This window comes from Octopus bimaculoides, chromosome 4 (genome assembly GCF_046866305.1).
Source record: "Octopus bimaculoides isolate indiv1 chromosome 4, ASM4686630v1, whole genome shotgun sequence".
In the NCBI taxonomy this organism is placed as follows: Eukaryota; Metazoa; Mollusca; class Cephalopoda; order Octopoda; family Octopodidae; genus Octopus; species Octopus bimaculoides.
The window spans coordinates 59,174,898-59,189,853 of NC_142931.1; the positions used below are offsets into that span (position 1 = coordinate 59,174,898).

Here is a 14,956-nt window from a genome sequence, read left to right on the forward strand (position 1 = left end):
ATGAGTACAGCAATGAATTCCGGGTAGAGGTAGGGGTCCACCAAGGTTCCGTCCTCAGCCCCCTATTATTTACCATAGTCCTCCAGGCAATCACAGAGGAGTTCAAGACAGGTTGCCCCTGGGAGCTCCTCTATGCTGATGACCTTGCCCTAATTGCGGAGTCACTATCAGAACTAGAGGAGAAGTTTCAGGTGTGGAAGCAAGGTCTAGAATTGAAGGGCCTTAGAGTCAACCTAGCTAAAACCAAAATCCTAATAAGTAGGAAGGTAGATAAAACACAAACCCCTTCAGGTAGATGGCCCTGCTCAGTATGTAGAAAAGGAGTAGGTAGTAACTCTATAAGATGTACCCCGTGCAAGCTATGGACACATAAGAGGTGCAGCAACATCAAAGGCAGGTTAACTAGCAAGTTAGTTTTTGTTTGTGGCAGATGTTCAGGTGCAATAAAGACTGCAAACAAACAGGAAACAACTTCTATCTCATTCCAGGGTGAAAAACTAGAGGTAGTCGATAGCTTCCGCTATCTGGGCGACCAAGTTAGTAGTGGGGGTGGGTGCGCTGAAAGTGTAGCTGCTAGAATAAGAATAGCCTGGGCAAAGTTTAGAGAGCTCTTACCCCTGCTGGCGACAAAGGGACTCTCACTCAGAGTAAAAGGCAGACTGTATGACGCATGCGTATGAACAACCATGCTACATGGCAGTGAAACATGGGCTGTAATTGCTGAGGACATACGTAAGCTCGCAAGGAATGAAGCCAGTATGCTCCGTTGGATGTGTAATGTCAATGTGAATACCCGTCAGAGTGTAAGTATCTTGAGAGAAAAGCTGAACATTAGAAGCATCAGTTGTGGCGTGCAAGAGAGACGATTGCGCTGGTATGGACATGTGGTGAGAATGGAGGAGGATAGCTGCGTGAAAAAGTGCCACACCCTAACAGTTGAGGGAACCCGTGGAAGAGGTAGGCCCAGGAAGACCTGGGCTGAGGTGGTGAGGCAAGACCTTCGTACATTGGGCCTCACCGAGGCGATGACTACGGACCGAGACCTTTGGAAATGGGCTGTGCGTGAGAAGACCCGGCAAGCCAAGTAAGATCGTTGCCAGTGCCCCTGGACTGGTTCTTGTGCGGGTGGCACATGAGATGCACCATTTTGAGCGTGGCCGTTGCCAGTACCGCCTGACTGGCTCCTGTAGGATTTTCGAGCGAGATCGTTGCCAGTGCCCCTGGACTGGCTTGTGCGGGTGGCACATAAAAGACACCATTTCGAGCGTGGCCGTTTTCGTGCGGGTGACACGTAAAAGCACCCACTACACTCTCTGAGTGGTTGGCGTTAGGAAGGGCATCCAGCTGTAGAAACTCTGCCAAATCAGACTGGAGCCTGGTGTTGCCATCCGGTTTCACCAGTCCTCAGTCAAATCGTCCAACCCATGCTAGCATGGAAAGCGGACGTTAAACGATGATGATGATGATGATGATATACCGCCTGACTGGCCTTTGTAGGGTTTTCGAGTGAGATCGTTGCCAGTGCCCCTGGACTGGCTCTTTGTGCGGGTGGCACATAAAAGACACCATTTCGAGCGTGGCCGTTTTCGTGCGGGTGACACGTAAAAGCACCCACTACACTCTCTGAGTGGTTGGCGTTAGGAAGGGCATCCAGCTGTAGAAACTCTGCCAAATTAGATTGGAGCCTGGTGTTGCCATCCGGTTTCACCAGTCCTCAGTCAAATCGTCCGACCCATGCTAGCATGGAAAGCGGACGTTAAACGATGATGATGATGATGATGATGACATATAGCAGCATGTATATATATATAAATATATGTAATAGGAATGTTATTTATACCAAATTGGTGGTAAAGATGAGACTATCATCATCGTGTTTTTTCAACAACATCAGTGAAACACAACTTCATAAGAAAAAACAACTTAACATGCTATTTACAAAAAAGGTCAGTCAAAATAATACCAGAAATAGTGTACTGATGATTTTAAGTACAAATATATCATTATTAAAACTACCTAAGCTAATAAGTACAAATATATTATTATTATTGTTATAAGAATGTAATATTGATTCTTTCTTTACTTAGGCACCTGGTCACACTTTCAATGGGAGCAGCTAGTTTCATGTCTATATATGATATTGAATTTCCAGAAAAACATCATTGTAAGCTGAGTAATAGTGGTGAATTTTATTGCTAGAGGTTAGTCTAAATGGGAGTTTTTCAGAGAGAAAAAGTTTAAAGTTAGTCATAATTAGAAAGAAGATGGAGGAAGTTGGGAGTGAAGTGGCACATAGTTAACATATGAATGAATTTATTGTTCATCTTTTACATGTTTCAGCTGTTGGACTGTGGCCATTCTGGGGCATAATATAAGTACTGGCGTTGATCTGCTGACTAAAACCATTCAATGTTTTTAGTACAATAAATTGACCCCAGTGTTTTTATTTTATTTAAGCCTGATACTTATTTTATCAATCTCCAATGCTGAGCCTCTAAGATACAGAAATGTAAGCAAACCAACACAGATTGTCAAGCAGTGGTGGGGGACAAACACAAATACAAACATGCACACACATATACATGATCGGCTTCTTTCATTTTCCATCTGCTAAATTTACTCAATAGGGTTTGGTTGGCCTGGGGCTATAGTAGAAAACAATTGCCCAAGCTGCCCTGCAGTAGGACTGAACTCAAAACCATGTGATTGAGAAGCTAACTTCTTACCACATAGCCAGGCCTGCACTACGAGCCATGCCTTGTGGTTCAGAAGAGATTATTAATACAAAAAGGAAGAGGATTGGTGAAGCACCATTTGCATATGATATAGAAAATCTTTGAGTAACAAAGCTGTCAACCAAAATAATAAAACTGAAGTACTTTTCATAGCTGGAAAGTTTAGCTAGAAGGTTTGAATACTTTACTGTCAAAAGATTACCTAGTACCAAAGAGAATTGTAGTGATCTTTTGTAGTGTTCAGTTCTAGCCACTACTTTCTGAGGTCACTATTTCCTTTGATCCTATTTGGGTTGATAAAATAAAGTACCTATGGAAATATTTACTAATATTTACTAATATTATGAGAATCCGAAAACATTTTTTGGTTTGCTTGTGTTTTAAGGGCATATGAAAGTGTAGGCACCAATGGCCATTGTACATTGTATGACTGAGAGAAGTAGTGCCAAAACTCAGCAGGTATTACTAACCTTGAAGGCATATGACTTAGTGGTTAGAATGTCAGGATTACAAATGTGAGGTTGTGAGTTTGATTGCCAGACCAAGCTGTGTGTTGTATTCTTGAGGAAGAAACTTTATTTCATGTTGCTCCAGTTCACTCAGCCGTAGAAATGAGTTGCAACATCACTGGTACTAAGCTGCATTGACCTTTGCTTTTCCTTTGGATAACATTGGTGGTGTGGGGAAGGGAGGCTGTTATGCATGGGCGATTACTGGTCTTCCATAAACAACCTTGTCTGGACTTGTGCCTCTGTGGGGTACTTTTTAGGTGCAATCCACGGTCATTCATGTCCAAAGGGGTCTTTACTTTATTATTAATTTTGAAAGACACAATGATGGAACAACACCACAGAAACACTATAATTAATGGGATAACTGCTATAAACTGAGTTCTAAAACCATGCAACTATGCGGGAAACAGACAACTCTATAAGAGATGAAACATTGCAAGAGAACAAAGAGAACATCACAAGATTCAGTAAAGTTGGATGCACAGATGGGTGGAAATGCTTTATAATTAACAGCAACTCACTACTTGGTAAATCTGATTGTAACCGAGCTGCCCTGGAAAATGTCTGACCAACAGAATTACTAGCCACACATGTATAGGTTCCACTATCAGATTGCTTAATGTTCTGGATCATTAGCCGTTTTAAGGTGTCACCCCAAAAGATGATGGTTGCTGATTGAGTAAGAATTTCTCTGTAGAAAAGGAAGAAAAAAAAGAAATTAATAACAAGGAAATAGAACAGTTAATCAAGGATTTGGAATTTATTTTAAATGTTTCTTAAAATGTGCAGTTTCCAGTACATTTTTTTATAAATGTCATCACTACACTTCTATCGTAAGCTTTGAGTTACACAATATCTGCTTACAAAGCACCCAAAATAATAACACATGCATAAAAACTGGCTACACACACACACATACACACACACACAAACACACACACACACACACACAGAGATTTGTTGTAAAGAGAAATAAGAAATATTAAAATTAAAATGCAATTTTGACAGACAAAAATTTTGGTTCATAGTTGCAAACTCTTCTAATTAACTTAGTTTCTATAATCATGCGTTCAGTCATCCATAATGGCTAAAATACTTTTGCAACTTTTTAGAACACCACTATAATTCTCTTATTTTCTCCTTAAGCTCTGTGAAACCTTGAAACCGGTGCTCAATTCTGTTTTTATTGTTTAAAGTAGTTGAGAGAAAAATTTCCTTCTAGATCAGCCACAAGTCTACCAGAGGTAACATCCTTTGCCTGACAGATAACTGTCAGGTAAAAGGCACCAGATCATTTGGTTTGTGGCAATGGATATTTCTCCTGATATAAGTAGCTGTTTGCTAAACAAGCAGCTAATTGCTGTGTTCTTTAGAATTGAAACAGTAACCTTTTAATAGCAGAATTAAATTTCATGACTATTTTCTATAAATGATGTTAAATATCTACCATAAACATGGTATTTTCTGCAAGTCATATTGCCTTGATGAAATTGATGTATTTCAACAAAAAAATAGTTTCAAACAAAAAAATAGTTTCAACCCCACTGCTTAACTGGTACTTATTTTATTGACCCTGAAAGGATGAGAGGTAAAGTAGACCTCAGTGGAATTTGAACTCAGAACATAAAGCTGGAAGAAATGCTGCTAGACATTTTGCTCAGTGAACCAACAATTCTGCCAGTTCGCCACCTTGGGAAGGAAGAATTATTAAGCTGTTGAATACAATATCCATGTTGTCACTATAAATTTATAATCTAATTCTTTCAAAAATTATTGAATAATTACAAATAATGCCAGACCAAGAAAACAAGCAACAACAACAAAAACATAGTACATAAAATTTTCAATAAAGCAAAAAAAAAAAAAAAAGTAAAGAACACTGAATTAACAAATATCAGAGATAAGCAACAAACAGTGAACCAACATCATAGAATATGTAGACTAAAAGCTTCCTGTGTATCGTAGTATAGACTGGTGTACATAGAAAATATTTAATCTGATTTGTGCTCAAAAATAACTACTATAGGAACTCTATAATGTAATTCACTACTGACCAGAAAACCTCACACATTATTAGCATGCTTCAAAGGGAGAGAAATAAAATTGAAATACAGAGACCGAATTATGAAGACCAAGGCGAAAGTTATAGCCCAGTTGATCCGTGACAAAGTAAATCTGGATGCGATGCAGTTTAGTTTTGTCCCTGGAAGAGATACTACAGATGCAACCTTCCTAGTGAGGCAACTGCAGGAGAAACACCTAGCTAAGAATAGACCACTGTTCTTGGTTTTTGTTTAGTTGGAGTAAGTATTTGACAAGATACTACATTCAGTAATTTGGCAGGCTTTGAGGGAGCTAGGTATAGATGAAGGGCTTGTGCAGGTGGTTCAAGCTATGTACAAGGATGCAGTAAGTAAAGTGAGAGTCGGCAATGACTTCAGTGATGAATTTAGCAAGACAGTAGGAGTCCATCAAGGACCGATCCTTAGTCCTCTCCCAATAATTATAGTCCTGCAAGCCATCACTGAGGACTTTAAGAATGGCTATCCATGTGGATTCCTATATGCTGATGATCGAGCTGTCATAGCCGATTTTATAGGGGAATTAGAAAAAAAGTCTGGCATGGAAACAAACCTGGAATTGAGGTGTCTTAAGGTAAACCTGGCAAAGACAAAGGTTTTGGCAAGTAGGAAAGAAGACAGGATCTTGGTACCTTCAAGGAAATAACTTTGCTCAGTATGTAGAGAAGGGGTAAGTATAAAATGCTGGACCTGATATAAGCTATGGACACACAAGAGATATAGATGAATATTTTACCCATTATGTAACCAAGAAATTTCAGGTTCAGGATCGCCAGTAGCAGCACAGGTAAACACCATTGAGGTACCTATCTCCAGCTGCATATCTTCTGGTTCCACAGTAAACACAGGTGCCCCTGAGAATGAAATGGAAAAAATAAAAAAATAAATAAAAGCTCATCCTTCCATTAAATTAGCTGAGAGAAATATGCAAGATAGGAATTCACAATTTAATATTTTGTTTCATCCCCACTTTGAAATTTTACATAAATGAAATAGAAACGCTTTGAAAAAAATTATAGTAAAATAAAAAAGATATTTTAAGTCAGAATTTAAAATTGAAATTTGGCTAAAACCGGAAATCCAAACATTCAATTCTAATCAACAAATATAATTGCAGCCTTTATTATTGAACTTTTGCTTCATAGCCAAGTGGTTATGCTATCTGCTGGTGGTTGAGATGCTGCAAAACTATCTATGATCTTAATGTATTAGAATACATAGTGATATTGTTAGTTTGTAGCAGTAACATGTTTATAATATGCTATTTTGAATGATTAATTTAGCCAGAGCTTTCTAGTTTAATTAATAAAGCACTTACACAGCGTGCAACAATAGGTTTGTTAAACTCCATTGGGAAGATCTGTTTACCCAGTGCCAGTTCTCACTGAGTGAACAACCAGCTTAGTACAAAAGCCTGCATGCATGCACACAAGCTCTCTCTCTCACATGCACACACACACACAGACACACACACACACACACACATGCTCACATATACATATTTTAATGTTAAAGCAAATTCTATCCAACCCATGCAGACATGGAAAAACGAACACTATGATGATGATGATGATAAAAATGACTATAAATTTGTGCTAGAATCAAAGAATCACAATAAGAAACACAGGGCATGATGTAGACCCTTAGCTAATAGTAACTTTTGTGTCACAGCATGGAAGAGTAATCAAAGCAAGCTTAATAGAAGGAGACTTGTGATCGAGGCATGTCAAAATAAACTCAATTGCCCTCTGAAGGCCGGAAAGCCACACTAGAATTGTATCCAATAGAAGGTGCTGAAACAATGGGCCTGAGATTTATGATACAAGGTAGAAAGCTTAGTTGTTATATTTGCTGGGAGTAAAATATACCTTAGAGCTGAATGCCTAAAAGAATTGGGAAAAATTAAGCAAAAACAAAGAAAAGGAAAATAATGAAGAGCAACGAGATAAACAACAACATACTCCAGTTTCCAGAGTAACACCAACCAAAACTTGAAGTATAGCAAAGGAAATATTTTTAGGCTCAGTATGATATATAGTTGAGAAAATACCTTGTTTCCTAGTAGTAACAGTCTGCAGTACCAATCTTTCATCATATAATGAGGAAGAAATATTTACAGATGACTATATAGAAGGGGGAAAAAGTGGAAATGATCACAGGGAAAACAACAAAACAACAAGCTTGGGTGAAGTGGAACAATTTCTTCTAATTGGCAATGAAATATCTCCTCAAAAATAAAGAATAAAATGTACATGAAAACAAACAAAGGCCTACCATTCTTCAAAAGTCAAACAAACAGTTAATAGACAAAATTAGACATCTGTGATGCCACAGAAGTTGGAATGATACAAAAAACAATTAGGTTCAGAATATAGACAGCATGCAAAAAATAGATTACTATTAAAATTAAAATTGCATTATATTGAACCTAAAAGATAAATCCTCATGATGTTGGTGTTTTCAACTCCAAATATCTCAAAAAATGCTTAATGAGGCATTCACTTGCACTCAAGCACAATTTGAAAAATGGTTAAATGAACAGGGTCCTGAAAAATCCAGAAAAATGTTCATGTCCAATTTCTTTAAATTATATTGTGTTTGAATTATCCTGCGCTATTGTACATTTTTCAATTTATTTGCATGCAAATATGTGTGTATGAATACATATTAGTATGTGTGTGTTGTATGTGCATGTGTGTACATATGTGCAAATATGTTTATATATTTATGTGTGTATTTGTATGCAGATGTAAGTATATACATGTGTATGTCAGTGAAATTTTTGATAAATCCTACCATATATTGTTTTCTGTCTTTTATCCTTTTCCTTTATAATTTGTAAACATGCTTTTTCATATTCCACATAATCCTTTCTTTCTTTGTAACCCCTAGTGTAAATTTTATATTATTCTATAATTCTTAAATCTCTTTGGCTAACAAAGAAAAATAATAATAATAATAATAATAATAATAATAATAATAATAACAACAATAATAAATAATAATAATGACAGCAACTACTACTACTACTACCACTACCACTACTACTACAACATGATTGTTCAAGCAAACAGATGTCTCTGACAGAGTGCTAACAAATGAAATATAACATGATTATTTATTGAAAAAGGATTATTTTTTGTTTCCTGTTTCTCTATCTAGAATATTGACAAAGGCCTTCATATTAATTAAGAATCCATTCCAATTCCCTGGGACAGAACAAGGTTTGTCTTGATATTGTATTATTTAGCTGTATATATTCCTGTCATATGTTATTTCCAATTATTTACTCATATTACATGATAATCACTTCAGAAAAAGCAGGAAGAGGTACTTGCTACAGTGAAGGTGGCAGTATCTTCAAGAGTGTAAACAAACATGCTCTCCCTTTTCCAAATAATTATCTTCAAACAGAAAAATAGATTTTAAAATAAAGAGATGCAGAACTTACAGCTACACAATGAAAAACATACAAAAAAATTAATAGTGATAAAACATTAATTTAAATTTGAAATAAAAATGACACATGTTTTGATCCATACTGATTTGAAAAGCTCAAGGAAGATGTAATGTAATGTGAAGTTACCTTCTTGGGTCATGCTGATTCATAAGGGCCATTGCAGGATTACTAATTTTTGCCAGCTGAGTGGACTAGAGTATCAAGCTCAAGGACACATGTTGTCCAGTCCAGGAATTGGAACCACAATCTTATGATCATGAGTCCAACATCCTAACCACAAAGCCACATGCTTCCATTCAAAGAAGATGGATTTTTACTAGAAGTGCTAACAAAAATTTGCATGCATCTAGGATAAGCAAGAACGTTTGAGAAATTGTGGTCTGTTATCCTGAAATTTGGCTACCTTTCAAAATCTTTGAACAAAAATTTTGCAATAAAGAGACTCTTATAAGTAGAATTGGAATTGCACATATTTCAAACTCATCTTTATATAAATTAAAGTTCACATTGCACTTGTGGAAAGTCATGTAAGAAGTAGACTTTTCTCTTTTTTTCTTTTTGCTGTTTCAGTACCTTACATATATGAATATACATTGCATGCATCTGCATACTCAAGTTTGTTCTTAGCTTATAAATATCTTTTAACCCTGTTGCTTATTCAAATCAGACGTAAAGAACATTCAGTAAGACGAAAATAGTTCTTCCAACTATAGCGATATAGCCTGAAATAATTAACTACATCAACCCCAGAGCTCAACTAGTACTTATTTTATCGACCCTGAAAGTATGAAAAGTAAAATTGACTTAGTGGAATTTGAACTCAGAACATAAAGCTGGAAGAAAGGCTGCCAAGTGCTTTGTCCAGAACAGCTTGCCACCTTTTAGTAAGTTAAAAAGTAAAAACTCAATAACACTCCATGCTATCAAATAAGACACTCGAACACCAACAATATTTTGGTTTTTACAAATATTGTGGATCAGTTCTTTCATCTGCCTAAACTCCCTGGAGATCAACTGCAGATGTGGTGTGGCTGCCAGGATTATGTACTCCCTATTGAAGCTCCTTTGGCACCATTGCTCTATCTCCTGGAAGACAAAACTCCATATCTACAATGCATCAGCCTTCTCCATTCTCACCTCTGGATCAAAATTGTGGCCTTCATGAAGACCCAGGCTAAGAGGATCAATGACTTTGATAACAAAGCCTTGAGAACCATTGAGAACATCAGATGGTACCATCAGGTTTCCAACCAAGAATTGCATGTATGCATGCATCAGTCCACAGCCTTCCACTTCATAGCTAGTATGGACATGTCCTTCCTCTTCTGCTAAATCATCCTACCAGGGTTTTATTCTCCTCTTACACAGTAGCTGTGGGCTGGAAAAAGCCTCATGGCAAGTCTCACACCAGATGGTTGGACATGATTGGGGAATATTTCCAGAGGCTCAGAGTCACAGTGGAGGATGCAGAGGGGCTGGCACTGGACCGGCAAGGATAGTAAGCACTGGTGAACCTGGTTGGCTCTATGGATGATGACATCTCTGGGACCACTCACCTGGGATGACCACAACCTTATCAACAAGAGTATGAAGCAAGCAAACAAGTAAGCGAAAGGAACTCATTGATCTGAGCCACCACAAGGAAAAATTGGGGAGATATACGTGAAGTATGTCAAGAAAGACAACACCTCCTTCTCTCAGAAATTTATCTAGGATACTGTGAGTAGAAACAAACGTCCTTGTTTTTCAAACAATGGGAAAGGGTTCCATATGCCCACCAAAGAAGAGCTGGAGAGAGACTTGTCCTATGTGTGGAAGGACATGTGCTCCTTTGATGAAAGCAGAACACATGAAAGTGTGTGCCTTGTGTTTAAGATGAGGCTGAGATAAGAAAACAGACACATGCACTACATACCTGACCAGGACATAGGGAAAAAACAGATCAGAAGGGTCATAGTTAGACAGACTTGTTTGACCTTTACAGCACAGTACAGGCAAGAAGCACACATGAAGGTGACCCATAGAAAAATTATTGAGGGAGGTTTCTATGGGTATTCAGACCCTTGAAGACTATGAGATTATTCTAGAATCATACTCTATTGAGAAAGAAGAAAGGAGGTCAATCTGGTGGTGTGGGGATGAAAGAAATTTTGGTAATAAAGCCTTGTGCCCAGAAGAAGAGGAAAAGCAAATGAAGAAAAATAGGTATTGATAGCAACAGCAGCAAACCCCTGAGGTAAAGGCCACTGCTGCTTCTGCTCTATTACTCTTTCCAGAGTACCACTGATTGCAGCTCCAAGGACCATGACAGGTAAGTTCTCCATCATCACTTCACTGTAGAGGAAGTTCACCATCATCAATTCACCACAGGAAAAGTTCATGGTCACCAATTCACCATTTTTTTCTCAATAAAATAGTTTTTAACTATTAATGGTGAGATACTATGGATATATTTTCTCAGTAAACGTTTCTTGTGGTGTACTTTCCTCACGGTGAACTTTCTTCATGGTAAATTTATGTCGGTGAATTGATGACAGCAAACTTACCAGTAATCCCAAGAACAGCCAGAGATGAAGCAAAAAGAACTGAAATAGCCTCATCCTTAGCAACCAGCACCAAGAAGCCAAGAGAGTTTTTCTGTTTTAACACAGAACTGGCAATTCTACTCCATCAGCACAAAACTGGCAGTTCCACTCCTTCAACTTGCATCAATGAGATGGAAGGTGGAGAACAGAGGGAAATCACAGGAGAAAGTAAAAAAAAGAAAAATTAAAGGTTTTAAATAAATAAACAGAAAAAATAAAATTTTTAAAAAGCAGTGAGGCAGACTGAAAGCATGTTGGTTGATCATAGGTAAGAGGAAGCCTGTCTGTCTGCAGTACTTAAGCTTCATAGCTATTTGGATCGGTATCAACAACCTCATGGATTTAATGAATGACCTGAAGAAGAACAAAAGGAACACTGTGCTTATCAAGAAGGAGAAGAGAGAATGCTTCACCTACAAATTAGTGTTGATGAAAATCACACTAATACTCTAGCAACAGCTAAAGTTAAGTCACTCAAAGAGGTGAAAGTCCTTGTGGCTTAGCCAAAGCCTGAATATGCTCATATAGTAAGATAGTTGAAGGTATGGAGAGCCCTGATCATCTCTAGGTGGCATCTTCACATCCTTATGGGTAGATAATAAACTCATATTTGTTTTATATACTAAATTTTTAACCACTTTTAATATATTGGCTTCAAATTTTGGCACAAAGCCAGCAATTTGAAGGAAAGGAGTAAGTCGTTTACATTGACCCCAGTGTTCAATTGGTACTTATTTTAACCCTGAAAGGATGAATGGGAAAGTCAAACCTGACGGAATGGATGAAATGCCACAAGGCATTTTGCCTGGTATGCTAACGCTTCTGCCAGCTCTCTGCCATAACCAATTTTAGTATATTTTGCTATGTTTCTTACCTCCCCACTCATTTCTGTATTGTATGCATATGTTTATCCCAATGTCTTGTAGCCCTCTTTTGTCTAGAGTACATAGTATTGTATGTATGGGGCCAACATGACTGATAGAGAAAAGATTATAATTAAGCCAGTGAACTATCAGAATCGTCAGCATGCTGGACAGAATGCTTAGCAGCATTTCATCTGAGCTAAAATGCAGCTGAGATTGACTTTGCCTTTTATCCTTTCAGGGTCTATGAAAAAAGAGCACCAGTCAAGCACTGGAGGCCAATGTAAATGACTAGTCCCTTCTGCCAAAATTTCAGACCTTGTGCCTATAGTAGAAAGGATTGGTGCCACATAGAAAGCACCCAGCACACTCTGTAAAATGGTTGGTGTTAGGAAGGGCATCAAGCTGTAGAAACCATGCCAAATCAAACTGGAACCTAGTACAGCTCTTCAACTTTCCAGCTCTAGTCAAACTGTCCAACCAATGTCAACATAGAAAATGAACATTAAACAATGATTATTATTATTATTATTATTATTTTAAGGTAGTGTTACAGTGATTCCCCACTGTACGCATTAGACCAGCCTTTTTCCCCTCCCTTGGCTCCAACTGACTACCCAACCATGTTAAATCCTTCTCTTGTCCCCTCACTCATCAACGACTGTATCATCTTTACTACTATTGCTGCTCACCCTCCAACTGTTCTGCATCCCTCTATCTTCTCTATGCAGTATTTCATCTGCCGTTATGTTCTGAGTTCAAATTCCACCAAGATCAACTTGGGACTTTTATCCTTTTGGAGTCGATTAATTAAGTACCAGTTAAACACTGGGGTTGATGTAATTGGCTGCCCTTGTGGAAAAATTTGAAACTATTATTATTATTGTTATTTTATTTTACTTCTCAGACCTCTCAGTCTTACTTCTAGTTAATTCTGTGAGAGCAGACAGCAACCTGTTATCAAAAGTCTCACAAGGTTTCTCAGGGTCTTGTTCTATGAATTATGAGACTTGGTACCTTGATATTACGTATTGTGAAAGATACTGAACACCTAAGTACCAATCTCAAAATCGTCACTGTCCCCAGTAGAGCAGTTTATAGAGCATACTCTAACCTCATGTCAATTCCAATTTCTCCAACATATTTCTCGAACTTGGTTGTTAGTATTCCAAGTGCTCCTACAGCTTCTGGAATGAGTTACATCATCATCATCATCATCATCGTTGTTGTTGTTATTATTATTATTACTATTTATAATTCACTTCATACATGAAAGTAAATACAATATAATCATAAATCAATCCAATGCAAGAGTGTCATAAAACTAATACTTCTCAAGGTCATTGACAATACATAATTCCAAACTAAGTTTTAGGAAAATAAACAGGATATTAGACAAATTAAGAAGCAAATTCTTAATGGTGTATAATTTTGAAATATTTACAACATATAATTGTTCAAATTCAGGGATTAGTTACTCCATTTTATTTTTCTTCAATTGGAGGGAAATTAAGAAAATTATGAAAAGAGACAAAAAAAAAAATCAAGACTGAAACTGTATTATATTAAGGAAATTAGTTTTGGAGGTAGTCAAGGTAGCAGAGAGGGGTAGAAAAAGAACAGCATTATTAAATTTTAAGCATCTGTTTTCCTGAGGTCAAGTCTAGTTATTATGCTATTGAAGCATTGTTTTACATGCTGGATGCACTTCCTGACACTAACCCATACCTGACTTTCAAGTAAGGGATCTCTTATTACACACAGCTTCAAAGGCATGAAGTAAATCGGTGATTTATTGAGAGGAGAAATGTCAACAGCACTTCTCAAATGACATGAGTTTCGTAATACACACGCACACATTTATCAAGTTTCTTTTCACATTCTGTCAACTAAATCCATTCACAAAATTTTGGTTGGCCCAGAGCTATAATAGGAGACACTTTCCCAAGATGCCACACAGTGGGATGGAACTTAAAACCACACAATAGGGAATCAAACTTCTTAATCACAGAGCCATGCCTTCATCTATTGTCAATGGGAAAGATCCCTATTTTTAAAGAAGGAAAAGTGGAGGACTGGCAGAATAAGTACTGAGATGATATAAAAATTTTCAGCAACTTTCAGAGAATCAGAAACCACAAGATATAGCATAGTCACCCTTCACAATCAATATGACTTTGTAGCTTGTATCATGCTTGTATTCATTGCTTTAAGTGTTTAATGTAGTTTTTACAAGTGAACATAAACATACTCACAGACCTCTCACTTTTGACCTAGTGGAACATTGGGGATATGACATCTTCAAAGAAAGAAGCCTGCAACTGTAGTGTAGAGTCTGGCACAATGGGAAATTAATGTGTCTTACTAAAGGACACAAATGCTATCCAGTGCAGGAATTGAAACCTTGACCTTATAATAACAGGCCCAAAATCCTCACCATTTGGCCAAGTGCTTCCATAAGAGACAGAGACAAGATCAATATTGGGCAAATGCATGAAGAGCTTTGATGAGACAACAGTAAGAAACAAGGGCATTAGTGTTGGCACAGAGTGGCAATCTCTTGTTCATGACCATTATGAATTTTAAAGTTTTGTCAAAATGTATGGTGCAAGACATTGTAGATCTTTGGCTGGGCTAAAAAGTCACATTCGATCACAGCACCGTTAAGTTAAGCTTCATGCAATGGCCATACTCGATAACGAGAGGGCAGCCATCATGTA

General features: G+C 37.5%; 1 protein-coding gene across 1 annotated transcript in view; it reads right to left on the minus strand.

The window, feature by feature from the left end:
• LOC106877351 (peroxidasin homolog) overlaps window positions 1-14,956 on the minus strand; it is a 117,268-nt gene that overhangs the window by 35,297 nt on the left and 67,015 nt on the right. The window contains exons 7-8 of the mRNA XM_052967102.2: window positions 6,065-6,182; window positions 3,769-3,938 (exon numbers count right to left, since the gene is read on the minus strand). Of these exons, the coding sequence (XP_052823062.1) occupies window positions 3,769-3,938; window positions 6,065-6,182 (288 nt within the window). The remainder of the gene's footprint in view (window positions 1-3,768; window positions 3,939-6,064; window positions 6,183-14,956) is intronic.